The sequence below is a fragment of the Cygnus olor genome, chromosome 2 (genome assembly GCF_009769625.2).
Source record: "Cygnus olor isolate bCygOlo1 chromosome 2, bCygOlo1.pri.v2, whole genome shotgun sequence".
Classification (NCBI taxonomy): domain Eukaryota; kingdom Metazoa; phylum Chordata; class Aves; order Anseriformes; family Anatidae; genus Cygnus; species Cygnus olor.
The window spans coordinates 119,766,585-119,782,725 of NC_049170.1; the positions used below are offsets into that span (position 1 = coordinate 119,766,585).

At 38.0% G+C, this 16,141-nt stretch overlaps 1 protein-coding gene across 1 annotated transcript in view; it reads left to right on the forward strand.

Annotated features, from left to right (window-relative positions):
• RP1 (RP1 axonemal microtubule associated) overlaps positions 1–16,141 on the forward strand; it is a 185,036-nt gene that overhangs the window by 135,513 nt on the left and 33,382 nt on the right. The window contains 4 exon segments of the mRNA XM_040547772.1: positions 969–1,101; positions 2,464–2,603; positions 10,916–11,168; positions 15,451–15,692. Coding sequence (XP_040403706.1) covers positions 969–1,101; positions 2,464–2,603; positions 10,916–11,168; positions 15,451–15,692 — 768 coding nt within the window.

A 16,141-nucleotide genomic window follows, 5' to 3' on the forward strand; every position in this document is an offset into this window, starting at 1 on the left:
CTTTCCCTTTCCCTTTCCCTTTCCCTTTCCCTTTCCCTTTCCCTTTCCCTTTCCCTTTCCCTTTCCCTTTCCCTTTCCCTTTCCCTTTCCCTTTCCCTTTCCCTTTCCCTTTCCCTTTCCCTTTCCCTTTCCCCTTACATTTTCCTCTCTTTCCTTTTACTTTTCCTCTTGTCCTGTATATAATAATTCTATACAAAGAGATTCTAAAGTCTTAAGAAGTCATGTCTGCAGACTTGCAGTTATTAACTATGTATCACGTTCAGTCCTGAATATTGTAGCCAGAAATATTCCTGCATATGCTTGATACTTTATTATTCTGTATTTTATGAATGGCCCTAGAATAAAACTCACGACCTAGGTTGCCCTCTTGTGAGCCTGATCTCTGCATTAACTGCATCAGGAGCTAGGAAAGCAGGATCCCAAAGCCATGCTTCTTCAGTTAGTTTGGAGGTTCTAAGTTCACAGATTTGGAACCTAATTTACCAGTCTCCATTGGAGTACTTAAAGGTAGGAGGAATTAATTTGGACATGGGCTCACACTTCCTATTGGAATTCATTCTTCAAATGACACCTAATTTCTGCCAACTTTGAAAATCCTAGCTGTGACACAGCAAGTCACATCGAAACAAATAAAAAACAGCAAAACAATTTTTTTTTGAAAAAATGGGAAAAAAATTTGAAATTCTGGAATTTTAAGTACGTATGGGTCAATTTAATCCGTATCATTCACTTGGTTCCTTACAAACAGGCCCTATGCCAGTGTCAATACTCCCTGAGGAATACAGCCATTAACAACAGGCTGCAGAATCAGGAGTTTGCAGCACCCACTGTACTTCTCCTTAGGCAGAATGTGATAGCTTTTATAAATTGTCTGTGCAAAAATGGGAAGAAATGTCAGTTTCTACAGGGATGGAAACAAGAAACAAAATATTTCAGAGAAGGACATTTGTTTCTGCTTCTGCCTGCAGCTTCGGCTAAAAGATCTGGACACTAAACAAGACTTGGGCTTTTTCACTGAAGCCCAGTGTCTGTTTGGAGAAGATGGATCTGAGACTGTGACAGAGCTAGCAGCAGTCAGACCAGAAAAAGCACCACTCAGGGGTATGTTGCTGAACAAGAAATAAATACGTAAGCGAGTACACAAACAAACTCCCACAAAGTTGTGAACTACCTAATGGAATGAGCACAATGAGCAAGACTATGAAGCATTTTAGAATAAAAAACTCACTCAAAATTATTTTTAAACATTCAGTCAAAATACTTGGGTCTTTAATAACATGTATGGTTCACATATTTTTTCTGGTTTAAACCAGCTGATATATTGTGTTCGCTAGGCTAAGTACCAGTTTGAAAGTCTGAAAAATACATAAAGCCCAGTTAGGATATTTTTGTTGAATCTTCAGAAAAAGACACTTATACTAGGTGAGGGAGGAAATCACAGATTTAAAAAAGGCATATGCAAATTCATAATGTCATGATTCACAGAAGGAAAAAAGAAACATTATTTCTGAGGTTTTATTCAAACCCCATTTCTGCTGCAATAAGTCACTGTTTCATTTAATCACTGTATTTAAAATATAACATCTTCCTTTGTTCTGACTACGTTATAGAAAATATTTAGCAAAGAAAGATCATTCACTATACTCAATGAATAGAAGTCCTCTCAGTTAAAATATTTAAAACTTTTTACATTTGCTACCTAACTAGATCTTAGTAGTCTGTTATAATATTTAATTCTTCACATAGTTCACCAAACCCATATAGAAAAAATCATGTGTCCTGCTGTCTCAAGCAATATTTACTACATAACTCATCAGCAAAAAGTCATGGCAAGCTGTTCTTTGTGGTGAATAATAACAATAATAATAGTAATAATAATAATAATACATAACCTAATAAATAGCTGAGCCATTTTTCCTGAACAAATTAATTGATGCTGGCCATAATTATCAAATTGCCAGGCAAAAACAGAATGCAGCTGATCAAGAAAAAAAGAGTGGATTTCATCTGTGTTGTATCTGTGTTTATCCTTTGGTACAACATTATTACATTGGTATATCCTAACTCAATTTTTAATTCCTACAAGAATTTAAAGCTCATTAAAAAGCCTGACATAATCAGTGAGATCCTTTTAGCTGATTTCAGTGACCACTGGGTAAGACTCCACAACTAAGGCAGTGTTTTCCGCATTTGTAACAGTAAACATGGATTGTTGCATTGATTCATAAAGGACATTTCATCTTTAATGCTGTACTGTGTTGTTGTGAGGTAATTAGCAAGCTATATGAAACTCAGACAAAACATTAATGTCAATTATGAAAACTTCTTTCCTTGGTCTTGAAATCAATCTTTCACCTAGAATATATTGATTTATAATGATTGGTAATTGCACTGCTAAGTTTGCTGATTTGGTAACATCTTGTGTCATTGATTTGGTAATGTGTCACTGATTTCTCGTGACAGAAGTTCTTTACTCAGTCAGTGTTCATACGGGAACATTGCCTGCATCAGGGACTGATGCAGACATATTTATCACAATATTTGGAGAGCAGGGAGATTCCTGCAAAAGAAGGCTAAACCACTCACATTTTGAAAGAGGACAGGTTAGTACTGAGTTACGTTCCTTACCTGTTTAATGTGTTTCATTTATTGCCTTCTTCCAAAAACATATTTCTTTTCAATTATAAGATACAAGCACTGATTTTACACTGTAGTAACCTGTGGAAAAGATGTGTTGCTTACTAAGAATGGACATTTTACTTGAAGTTGAATTGTAGTTCAAGAAAAGTTCAAGTTGCAATAAATTGAAAAGCCACAAACCATTAGTAACTGTTCTTAGAAACTGAAATTAAACCCAATGATATATAAAATTATGTGGCTTAATTTTCAGTTGTCTGTGAAGTTTACTTACATACGAATATCAGAGTGATATGATGTGACTTCTTCCTGTGACTGCTTCTTTAAAATCTGCTTCATAAAAATATGTTCTGATACAGGTTAAAAAGCGTTTTCAAATGTGTTAACTATTATATGCTAATTAACCTATTTATAAGTAGAATCATAAACAGGTAAAACTGCTTGTAAACATACTGTAACTGCTCAAGATAAATACTAGGAGAGAATTTCTGGTCAACCTTTGCCAGTTACAATATTAATGACTATATCTACACAACATGTTCACACATGCCCTGGAATCAGTCTGGATATCCCTAGATAGGATTTTAAAAAGACCTTTCAACTGATCTCTGTGCAATGAAACAGGATCCCCTATACTTGTTTCATACCTTTTCTTAAGATTTCTTGTGATTGAGATACCATAGCTTTCCTAGGCAGTCTGTTCCACTGCTTCGCTAGCTTTGCCCTTAGACACTTTTTTTCTTTATTTGCATTACAATGTCAAAATATTTTCTCAAGAATAAAACCATGGTAGGTTTGCCATATTGATTCAGCACAAATCTCCAGTCCAGGCTCATGTTTCTGCTGGCAGCCAGTTGCTGGCTTCCACCTAAGACCTATACAAACAAGAGAAACATAGTATATACTCACCAGGCTGTTCTCCCAGCCTGTAATTATTGTCAGTTAAATATCGTCTTGAACCAGCCACAACATCCTTTTGTTTTATAGCCATTGATAATTTGTTTCATAAATTCACATAATTTCCTTTTAAACATGTGATGAGCATCCACAATGTCCTGTGGTAGCATGGACCACACTTTAACTATAGCCCGCATAAACCTTCCATATACCAGTTCCATCTGATTTCCATTCTTTTGCTGGAAGACAGTGTGAATGATTTTTTCCCTGTCACCCCATCTTTGCCATTCTTGGTTTTATAGAACTCTGTTCTATGCTCATTTGTTATGTCTCTGGGTTGTTCATTGTTTCTTGAGTAGAAGAACACATCTTTATCATCCTAGTTAACACTGTATGTCATAGAATCATAAAATGGTTTGGTTTGGAAGGGACCTTAAAATCCCTTCCTTCTAGTTCCAACCTCCCTGCCATGGGCAGGGACATCTGTAACAAGGCCAGGTTGCTCAAACGCTCATCCAGCCTGGCCTTGAACACCTCCAGGGATGGGGCATCCACAGCTTCTCTCGGCAACCTGTGTCAGTGCCTCACTACCCTCTGAGTAAAATATTTCTTCCTAAATATCTAATCTAAACGTTTTTTAGTTTAAAATCATTCTCTTTCTCCTATCACTACGCTCCGTGACAAAGAGTCCCTCTTCTGCTTTCTTGTAGGCCTCCTTTAGGTACTGGAAGGCCGCTACAAGGTCTCCCCAGAGCCTTCTCTTCTCCAGGCTGAACATCCCCAGCTCTCGCAGCCTGTCTTCATAGGAGAGGTGCTCCAGCCCGCAGATTATCCTTGCTGCCCTCTGGACCTGCTCCAACAGCCCCACGTCCTTCTTGTGCTGGGGGTCCCAGAGCTGAACACAGCACTACAGGTGGGGTCTCACAAGAGCAGAGTAGAGGGGCACAATCACCTCTCTTGCCCTGCTGGCCATGCTTCTTTTGATGCAGCCCAGGAAATGATTGGCTTTCTGGGATGCAAGCACACACTGACGACTCATGCTGAGCTTCTATGATTCTATGATTCTCATCAACCAACACCCTCAAGTCCTCCTCCTCAGAGGTGCTTTTTTAATATCTTTTTTTTTTTTTTGACTTAAGTAATATATTTACAACCTCTTTAAAATTTTGTTGACACCTCCTCTGCTTCCATTTTTTCTTCTTTGTAATAGATCTCTTAGCTCAGCTCTAGGTATTATATTCAGAAAACTGTTGCTGTGAATGGACTGTGTGATATAGAGGACTGTGCATTTTGATGCAGGACACTTACATACTAGTTTACCTGACTTTTTGAATGTGTCATTTCACATTCCTAATGACCCTCATTGCCGATTGTAATATGAAGATAACCAATAATTTAGAGAAGAATGAAAAGAGGTAAAGGTATATATTTCAATGAAACTTACCCCTCCTTTAATTTACTACTGAGGAAAATGACATATGTCATGTCATTAAGCAAATACGCTTAATTTACCCTTTTCTTAGAAATAATATACTGCTAGATTCCTAAAAAAAATTAGTGTCCTATTACCTACTGAAATTCGTAGAATCATAGAATATCCCAAGTTGGAAGGGACCCACAAAGATGATCAAGTCCAACTCCTGGCTCCACACAGTCTACCCAAAAATTCAGGCCATGTGACTAAGAGCATAGTCCAAATGCTTCTTAGACTCCAACAGGCTTGGTGGCGTGACTACGTCCCTGGAGAGCCTGTTCCAGTGTGTGACAGCCCTCTCAGTGAAGAACCTCTTCCTGACGTCTAGCCTAAACCTCCCCTGTTGCAGCTTGACACCATTCCCACAGGTCCTATCACTGTTCACTTAGGAGAATAGATTGGCGCTCGGCCCTCCACTCCCCCTTGCGAGGAAGCTGTAGACCGTGATGAGGTCTCCCCTCAGCCTCCTCTTTTCCAGGCTGAACAGGCCAAGCGACTTCAGCCACTCCTCTTACGTCTTCCCCTCTAGGCCCTTCACCATGTAGCCTTCTCTGGACACTTTCCAGTAGTTTAACGCCCTTTTTGTACTGTGGTGCCCAGAACAGCACACAGTACTCAAGGTGAGGCTGCACCAGCGCAGAATAGAGTGGGACAATCACTTCCCTCGACTGACTAGAAATGACGTGCTTGATGCACCCCAGGATATGGTTGGCCCTCCTGGCTACCAGGGCACACTGCTGGCTCATATTCAACTTCCTATCAACCACAAACCCCAGATCCCTCTCTGCGGGGCTGCTGTCCAGTGTCTCATCGCCCAGTCTGTACGTACAGCCAAGGTTGCCCCCTCCCAGCACTTGCTCTTGTTAAACTTCATGCGGTTGGTGATTGCCCAGCTCTCCAATCTGTCCAGATCTCTCTGCAAGGCCTTTCCACCCTCAACAGAGACAACAACTTCTCCCAGTTAAGTATCATCAGCAAATTTGCTCAAAACACCTTCTAGTCCTACATCCAAATCATTTATAAAAACATTGAAAAGAACTGGTCCTAAAATGGAGCCTTGATGACCAGCTGCCAGCCTGATGTGAACCCATTTACCACAACTGTTTGAGCCCTACCTGTCAGCCAATTGTCCACCCCTTGTGATGTTTTTGTTTAGCTGTATGCTGGACATTTTATTATGAAAGGGGGGATATTTAGTGATTTGTCCATAGTTTTTCTATCAAAAGTATTACGCTATATTTGCCTTTCCTCTTCTGCTTTTTCTTATAGTTTCTTGCAATCTCTCGCAATCTTTTTTTTTTTTTTTTTCTCTAAATTTCATTGTTTGCAGAATCCTGCTGCTTTAGTCCAAACCATGTTATTAAGGTATAGGAAAAGTGATCATGATATTGTGATAACTCTGTAATGCTTCGTGTTCAGTTGAGGTGAAACCAAACTAAAACAGAACAAAACAAATCATAGAATCATAGAATCATAGAAATATCCCCAGTTGGAAGGGATCCATGAGGATCATTTAGTCCAGCTCCTGTCTCCACACCAGACCACAAAAAAAATCAAACCATGTCTGAGAATATTGTACAAACACTGTTTGATCTCCATCAGGCTCGGTGCTGTGACCACTTCCCTGGAGAACCTGTTTCAGTGCTCGACTACCCTCTCAGTGAAGAACCTTTTCCTAACATCCAACCCGATCCTCCCCTATTGCAGCTCCATGCTGTTCCCTCAGGTCCTGTCACTGTCACCAGAGAGCAGAGATCAGCACCTGTCCCTCCTCTCCCCTTGTGAGATGAGATGTCCTCTCAGTCTCCTCTTCTCTAGGCTGAACAAACCAAGTTACTTCACCCACTCCTCATACGTCTTGCCCTCTAGACCCTTCACCATCTTCATAATCCTCCTTTGGACACTCTCTAAATGGTTTTGTCCTTCTTATCTGGTGGTGCCCAAAACTGCACACACTATTTGAGGTGAGGCCACACCAGTGCAGAGCAGAGTGGGACAATCACTCACTCCCCTTGACCAGCTAGCAATGCCATGCTTGATGCACCCCAGGGTATAGTTGGCCCTTTGGGCTGCCAGAGCACACTGTTGACTCATGTTCAACTTGCCATTGATCAAAACCATCAGATCCCTTTTCACAGGGCTGTTCTCCAGCCTCTCATCTCAGAATCACAGAATCACAGAATGGCCAAGGCTGGAAGGAACCTCTGAAGATCATTTAGTACAACTCCTCTGCTGAGCAGGATGGTATCCACATGAGTTTTGAATATCTCCGGAGAAGGAGACTCCATGACCTCTCTGGGCAACCCATTCCAGTGCTCTGTCACCCTCACAGTAAAGAAGTGCCCTCTCATATTCAGCCGGAACCTCCTGTGCTTCAGTTTGTGCCCATTGCCTCTTGTCCTCTTGCTGGACAGAACTGAAAAGAGACTGTCTCCATCCTCTTGACAGGCTCCCCACAGATATTTATACACATTGATGAGGTCTCCCCTCAGCCTTCTCTTTTCCAGGCTAAACAGGCCCAGTTCTCTCAGCCTGTCCTCATATGACGGGTGCTCCAGTCCTCTGATCATCTTTGTAGCCCTCCTCTGAACTTGCTCCAATAGTTCCATGTCCCTCTTGTACTGGGGAGCCCAGAACTGGACACAATACTCCAGGTGTGGCCTCACCAGGGCTGAGCAGAGGGGGAGGATCACCTCCCTCGACCTGGTGGCAACACTCTCCTGAATGCATCCCAGGATACTGTTGGCCTTCTTGGCCACAAGGGCATATTGCTGACTCATGGTCAGCCTGCTGTCCACCAGGGCTCCCAAGTCCCTCTCTGCAGAGCTGCTCTCCAGCAGGTCAACCCCCAGCCTGTACTGGTGCTTGGGGTTATTTGTCCCTAGGTGCAAGACCCTGAACTTGCTCTTGTTGAACTTCATGAGGTTCCTCTCAGCCCAACCCTCCAGCCTGTTGAGGTCCCTCTGAATGGCGGCACAGCCCTCTGGGGTATCAGCCACTCCATCTCCTAGTCCTTACATATATCCAGGATTGCCCTATCCCAGGTGCAGAAATCCAGCACTTGCTCTTGTTATATTTGATGCAGTTGGTAAGTGTCCAGCCCTCTAATTTGCCAAGATCTCTCTGCAAGGCCTCTCCACCTTAAGGGAATCAACTGTTCCTCTTAATTTAGTATCTTCTGTGAACTTACTTAATATGCATTCTAGTCCTGTATCCAGCTCATTTATAAAAATGTTGAAGAGAACTAGCCCCAAAATGGAGCTGTGGGGAACCCCACTAGTGACTGGCTGCCGGTCTGATGTAACCCTTTGAGCCTGACCCACAGATTCCATTTGTTCAGGAATTACCAGAAAAAATGATGTGCCCACCCCCTCCAATGTAGAATATATTGTCATGCCTCCAGGTAAGTTCTCTTGTGAGGATGCATAATAAATGCCGTGCCTTTTACTGATTCACTTGCTTAAGATGTATAAAAAAGAAAGTCAAGTGATATGAAGTATCTTTCATACAAGGAATGACTAAACAAACAAGTACTGTTTGGCCTAGAAAAGGGATGTTATGAGGAAAGGATAAGGAGATAAGAAAAATAAAATGGCATATATAAAATGAGTAATTCAACTTTCTCATGAAATACGAGAACTCAATAGCATTAAATGAAACCTGCAGGTGGCAGATTCAAAGCAAAAGGAGGTGGCTTTTTACACAGTGCATAATTAATCTATTTTACTTTCTGCCACAAGATGATGCAGATGGTAAAATGCCTGTTGGTGCAAAGAGCAATTGCACATTGTCATGGAAGACAACCGGTAAGTGAAAAGACACTCTGTCTTGGGAAATCCCTGAACCACAAATTGCTAACGCTTGAGAATGCTGATATTAAAGAATTATCTCTATAAATTTGCCCTCTTTCTAAACTCTTCCCCAGGAATCTATTATTGGCAGCTGTTGGTGACAGGACTAGATGGATCTGTGGTCTGATATACTATTACCAGTCTTATATTCTTTTTATAAGAATTACATTAATGAAAAAGTTGGAACAAGGTTTTAGTGACAGTATCACGAATAGAAGGTGAAAGAAAGAGATGTAAAGGGCAAGCTGTCTTGAGGGACAGTATCACTGGAAAATATGAAGTGGACAGGAAAAGAAGACAGTTAAGGAAACCTGAGATATGAAAAAAGAAGAACTCGCCTGGTTTCTCTTGATTGATAAAGGACTATAATATAAGGAAAAGCTAGGAAGACAAAAAAATATAGCAAAATATAAGAAAATACATTAGGGCAGAAAGGACAGCTTGTTTCTATTCATTCAAGTATTCACTTTTTTACCAATTTAGTGGGTTAAATAAATGTGGATTGTAATTTTGCCTAGCTAACACTTTATCTAAAGCAAGCCAATTTAAATAAAATCCTTTTGGCTTTTATTAATTACACTTCCAGTAGTGCATTTAATACAGTTCCTAATGCCTTTATACTGAGCAGGGAAAAAAAATATAGTGGCATCAACCAAAAGTACATTCTTGCTAAGGCTGAAGGAGTAGGCAATTTAATGTATTATTATGAGAATTCATTGATAACAATGGGTGATTATGACCACTGTTGTCTAATGACTGTTAATTATTATCACAAATAATGAGACTAATGATAGGGCCCTTTTTTAGAGAGAGTTAGCTGTGAAGAAACATGAATATTAGCGATACAGTCCATTTCCTCTAAGTCAAGGGTCATGTAGACTGACAAGAAAATTATATTTAGCTTGGAATTACAAAGAATAAAATTAAAAAGCAATGAGTGCTCCCAAAAAGTTATTTACAAGATGTTCCTCACTGCTATGTCTTAGTTTGGGCTGCATATGCATTACATGAAGGTCTGTAACTTCCCATGGTAACTGTTGGGGAGGTCATGGATATAACAAGGTAAGAATTCTGGAAGTCCTAAGGCTGTAATAGGAATAATAACTTTGATGTTTTCTTTCTCTGAGCACGTTATAGAGAATATTCCCACACTGCTAGGAGAATGGGCCAGATGATATAATAATTTTTAAAAATCATCTCTTTTGTTGCTTTCTGGTCATCACGCTTTTTCCTGTCTGGTGGCAAATTGGTTGGCAACAAATAAAAATTACAACGTCTGTTTCTAGTATCCATCTGCGTTTTTTTAATGTCACCCACACACATGCCCATGTATCTACCCACTCACTCACATTCTCTCTTGCACAGAACACATTCATTCTCTCACTCATATAATTTATTCATCCCAACATGCACTAGTGCAGTTGCCATTTAGCTTTTGTTTGCTGGTAGCTGTAGCAATATTTAAACAGATGTCTATTTACATCCGAAGAACACATCAATTCTTGCCTGTATGCGTGCACAGCCTTACTTATAGTTTCTAATGTCAGTATCATCCTTTGTTTGCATAGTCATCAACAGTGTCAGTATTTCTGTTTAGAGTTGAATAATGCTGCATTTCCCATTTGAAAAATGGGATAACTTAGAATATAAAATACTTTGACATGTTTAAAAATCAAATGCCTTTTTAAAACCAAGTTCAATTTACAAGGCCTATCCTGATATTTCAAACACTCCCTTTGATTCAGTTATGAGGGAGCGGCTGAATTTTCATGAGACTTCTGCAAGTAAATTAATGATCTGAGGTTTCTTTCCAGTGAAACTGGTGGGATATTTTTCATAACAGAGACTGAAATACAGTGATCATGAACAAGGAAAAATGCATACATTCAAGGGTCCACATATTTTCTGAATAAGGTCTCTAAATACAAATGTCAAAATAGCAGAATATCTTTCTTTTCTGTTGGAAAGGAAAAGATACTTCAGTATTAAAAGGAGTCCGTCTTTCCAAACATATTTTTTCAGTTTCATGGTATTTATTTTGCCTTTACCTTCTCAGGTCAGTATTTCTGAGATGAGAGCAGTAGACCTTGGGCAGTTAAGCCAAGTGCTTGTTGAGCACAATAATGTGGGTTATGGAGCTGGATGGTACCTGGATCGGATTGTCATCCGTGAATCAGGCAAGACTGATGGCCAATATGCATTTCTTTGCCAGCAATGGTTAGACAGTGGAGTTGGCGATGCACAGATGGAAAGAATGTTGAGACTTCTTGGAAAAGTCAGGAATGGAATGCTGACAGGAAAGATTCATGGTAAGGCCCTAAATCATCAAAATTCCTTCTGGTTTTTGTTTTAATTGTAATTCATATTATTTTTCAGGTTATTTTTAAGACTAAAACCAAAATACAGAAACAATATAGCTTAAATTTTAGTTGTACCTCTCAAAATGTCTCTCCAAACAATTTCCAGACATGGCATATAGAATTATAATGTTGAGGGAAGAAAGACTGGAGCAAAAGAAGAGATTAAGTGATGGAGGCAATGGAGAAAGTATGTTTTTAGTTGAGGCTTGTAAAAAGCTGAAGCAGAAAGAGGTAGGTTGTTCCATATGGCAGTCAATGCAGAGCAGAAGGCTCCTGCAACAGTGATGAAATTACAAGAAGAGATACAAAAACTCTTTTAGCAAATGAGACTTTGCCGTATGTTCATATATTTGCAAAAAGCATTTGCTTTTATTTGCAGTTTTCTTTTTTACTTACATCAGTGGCATGAGTTCCTGCAAACAGTTAGTTGATCTGAACCCAATGTCCCATTCAAACTGTTTGGTCAAAGGACCAAAATTCAGAAACAACTTAGACATTGAAAACATAAGTCTTTTTTACTTTGTCATAGGACTGGATTTCTTAGCTGTTTCACGTCTTTTTTAAAGAGGTGTAAAATGTTGCTTTGGGTCCATTTATGAAATTTGTCTCAGAACTGGTAGACCAAACTAGTAAAGCTTAACTAATCTGAAGATGTTAATTTGCATTCTGAATCAACAGTTTTGTACATTGATCTTTATTAAATTCTGTATTCATGGATATTCCATTTTATGCTTAAAGTTTTATATTATGCATAGTTGCAGACACAACAGTAGTAAGTACCCATATATTTTGCTACCTGTACTTTGTCCAGTATCAGGTATTTTATATCACCTCTGGAAATACAAAAATAATGTTACTGAGACAACAGAAGGACAGAGTAGCATGGGAATACAAACATAAGATGAACAGCTTGAGTAGTGATAATTTCAAAATAAGAAATAGCTGTACTGCAACACTGCAAGTATTCCAGGTCTCTAAAAAGGTAGATTCCTTAGGTACCCTATTACAGAGCACAGCACGCTTCTCCTGAGGGTTATTTGGAGCAGAAGCCTAAGGCTGGTCAGGGTCTATTGTGTCTCTCTTCACTGACTATATAAAAGGTGTGAAAAATCTTGCATCCTTATCTAGTGTTGGAATGTAGCTTTGTAAAAAAATCCACCATCACATACATATAGTCATCAAAAATTTGTGTAGACTCACTAATATTTTCTAGTCTATGGTTGTTAAAACTCAGTTGTGAAACTATTCAACATCAGTTCTCATCTGTGTATATAATACCTTTCAGAAGAATATTACAGGTAAGCAGAAAGCCTATAAGGAATTTAGAAATAAGACTGATCAGCAAAGATCACTATACCTCAGAGGTCAGAAAGTATATGGATACAACAGGACTTACTAAATGTCAGACTGAGTCAGATTTTATAAAGGAATTAAAACAAATAGTAAAGGTTCTTCAACCATTTACTTACAAAAAGAAAATGGAAAGATAAGTGACTATGCAGGAGCAGTAAGGTGGAGACTAAAGGTGACGTAGGTAAAGTCTCTTAACAAATTGAATACTTCTCCCTGTTTTCATTAAGGACCCACAATGCGGGCAAGGAAAGCAAAATCAAAGTTACTAGTGGGAATGAAGTTATTGGAAATCACCAAATCTGAAATGCAAATATAGTTCAAGTTTCGTGTAGTCAGTGGCAACCAAAGCAGTCTTTAGCCCAGAATATTGAAGAAACAGAGAAGTGATGTGGCAGATCCAGTAGCAAGGTTGTAAAAAATTTAATGAAGATGAGAAGTACAACTTTTAAATAGCAAAAGTAATACTTCCATCTAAAATATAGAAAATGTAGTTAAGATACCAGAGGTAAATAAGAAATGAAAGAAATGAGTTCACAAATGATAAATTGTGAAACAAAGTTGATACTTTTTAGAAATATTTTCCAGAAAGAGAAATGTAATGGCATTTACTCTTTCTAAATTTCAGTACTGAATTTTATTTTCTTTATGGGAAATTATTAGGTAATTGGAAATTAGAAAGTGGAGAGTAGTAGTAAAAGAAAAAATTTAAAGAGCTATAGAAGGGAGAGTGAATGTGTTAATGAAATCTGTTGGAGCTACAAAGCCAGGGTTATTGACAAGAGGATGAAAAGGCTGGAAGATAAACCCCGAGAATTGGAGGAAAGCAATAGAGCTGAATACAGCAAAGCTAAAACACAATTAAACCCGAATCCAACTATACGTTTAAGCTCTTAATTCTGGTACAGGTTCCTAATTTGCATAGAATTTATTGGGAAATTAGGAACTAGGTAGTAGATAAGAGTCTAAAATACTGTATTGGATCTGTATGTCTTTTAATGATTTCTACTACAAGAGTTCTTCAGCAGTATATGAGTAGGAGAAACACCTGGATTTCTTATATGATCACAGAATAATTTTGAGAAAGCAATGTGATTTGGTTGTGAATGAAGTAATTGTAACCCTACACTGTATGGAGGCATTATCAGTAAAAATAGAGAAGTAATGACACTGTGCAAAGAAACAATGATATTTCACCTGGAATGCTGTGTACGGTTCTGACATCTGTGTCCAGAGAAACTTGTTCAAACTTAAATGGATGTAAAGAAGGTGCGATGACTGGGGATATGGCAAGACTTTGTTGTGAAAGGATATAAAACAAAACCAAAAAACTTGATCTATACAGACTAGCAAGTTAAAGGTTGAAAATGGACACAGTTGAGATCTGTCAAAGTAATTGGTGCTTACGTATCAAGAAGGAAAAAAGTTATTTAAGCTAATGAACAAAGATGTCATAAAAATAAATGGGTTTCATCAGACACCTACTGCCATTCTGTCAAAATTAAAAGATTTCTGAGAAAAATAGAATGGTTTTTAGCATAGTTCTCTTGTAGACTAAACTAAAGAAAATGAAAGAGATTATACAATATAGTTAATATGTAACAGCAGATTAAGGTGCTGTAGGATCCAATAGAGATAGTCCTTCCATTCATTGTTCCTAGGCAGCTATATAATAATAGTTTAATAGGCTTAATATTTCAGTATTCCAAGGCTAAAAAAATCTGGATTATGTCAGAGTTGATATTGTGAATTTTCATTTTAGTTCATTTTTTTTTTCATGGATATCATTGATTTTATTTGTATTTAATGTTCACAGACCTGAATGTGGGAGCTATTTATGATTAGCTGTAAAGTAGTAATTTTTGAAGTTATTTTAGATGATTTCAAGGATTATGAGAGGTTTTTTTTTTTTTTTTTTTTTTTTTTTTACTTTCACAGCATTCTGAATTCATGGCATAGATCCTTACCTCCTGTAAATTAACAAAGCTTTATTTAAATTAATTTATACCAGGAGATAAAGATTTGCCTATTGTGGTTAGAAAACAGGACTTTACAGGACAATGAAAATTACTATTTCCATTACTCAAAGTAAAATACTTCCAGATTGCAAAATAACTATTAGAAATTATTAAATTCATACTTTGGCTCACTTTGCATAAACAAAGCTCAGTTTGTTGTGGTCCATTCTACACAAGTCCAGGGGACCAAAGCCTTTCTGTAGAAGTCGTGATTATTTTTAATGAAAAACATGATTTTTATATTTAATTTTATACTTATATTTATTTATATTTTATTTATATTATTTTATATATTTATATTTATATATGAAAACATGATTTTTATATTTCAAGTTCTGAACCAGTTTATCTCTTCTTGTTACAGAATATATGTAGCAAATTTTAACAACCTAATTTAAGTAGCTCCTCAAAAAGTTGAAATGCAAACAATAACCTCCAGGATCAAAGGCAAACCTGATGACCAGTACTATCTAGAGGAAATTATGCTGGTTTTAGGCGGTAATTGGTGAGAAAGAGATTAAAATAATCAGAGAAAACAATTAAGAGGGGAAAAAGGTCAATAAGTTGTCAAGGCTCTTCATAAATCTCTGGTATGGAACTGGCAGTCTTACCTGCACAGTCCTACTAGCCTGGTCCCTCTTTAAAGGGTCAGCTGTCATTACAGAAATGCTGGTGTCTAAGTCTGTTTCTCTGTGTGTACTAAATCAATAACAAGTGAATCTATTATGTTCCAAGGTTTTAGTTCAGTGCAAAGGTGGGAATGGTTTGCTAATCACTCACTAACGCAGCCCATTACAAATTGCATTATTATTTTGGATATTCAGCAAATTAATTAATTATTTGCTACTATTTTGCTTCAACAGGGACGTGGGATGTCTTTGTCACAACTAGTGATATTTCTTCTAGTTCCTTGAATCCTAAAATGTCTCTAACTGTGTGTGGTGGAAAAGGTGCCTGTACTTCAGTCATATTCGCAAAAGGATCACTTAAAAAAAAACAGGTCTATGAGACTTCAATTGAACTAAATAAGAAATTCAGTACTATATTCAAAGTTCGCCTAGAAATTGAAGAAGCTGGAGAAGGAGAGACTTGGCATTGCCGTGAGGTAAAAAATAAAACTAAAGCATAATAGTTCATATATTTATTGTAAGATTTTCTTATTTCTGCATTCCATGGTCAGTACTTCTGGTTTCCAGTTCCTTTTGAAATTACATGATTTTTGGTTTACAAAAATAAATGCGTCTGCTAATTCAACACTGATAGAGTGATAAATTCAGAGAATGCTCAAAGCATTTGTTAAAATAGCTTTGGATAGCAAAAATCTTGTAAATTTAATTGGATTTCTGGAGGGTGTATGCACAGATGTGCCATTACCTATAGCACACCCCATTGTCTCTTTTTGGAGCTGGAGCCACTGACATGCAGTGCAGAATTTACATAACCCCAAGCTGACTGTTACATGTTGTGGACCCAGTGATCTGAGGCAAACAATTAAGCAAGACACCAGAAATGCCTTTTGATGAAAATATCTGCCATTTAAGTTGGCATGTGAAA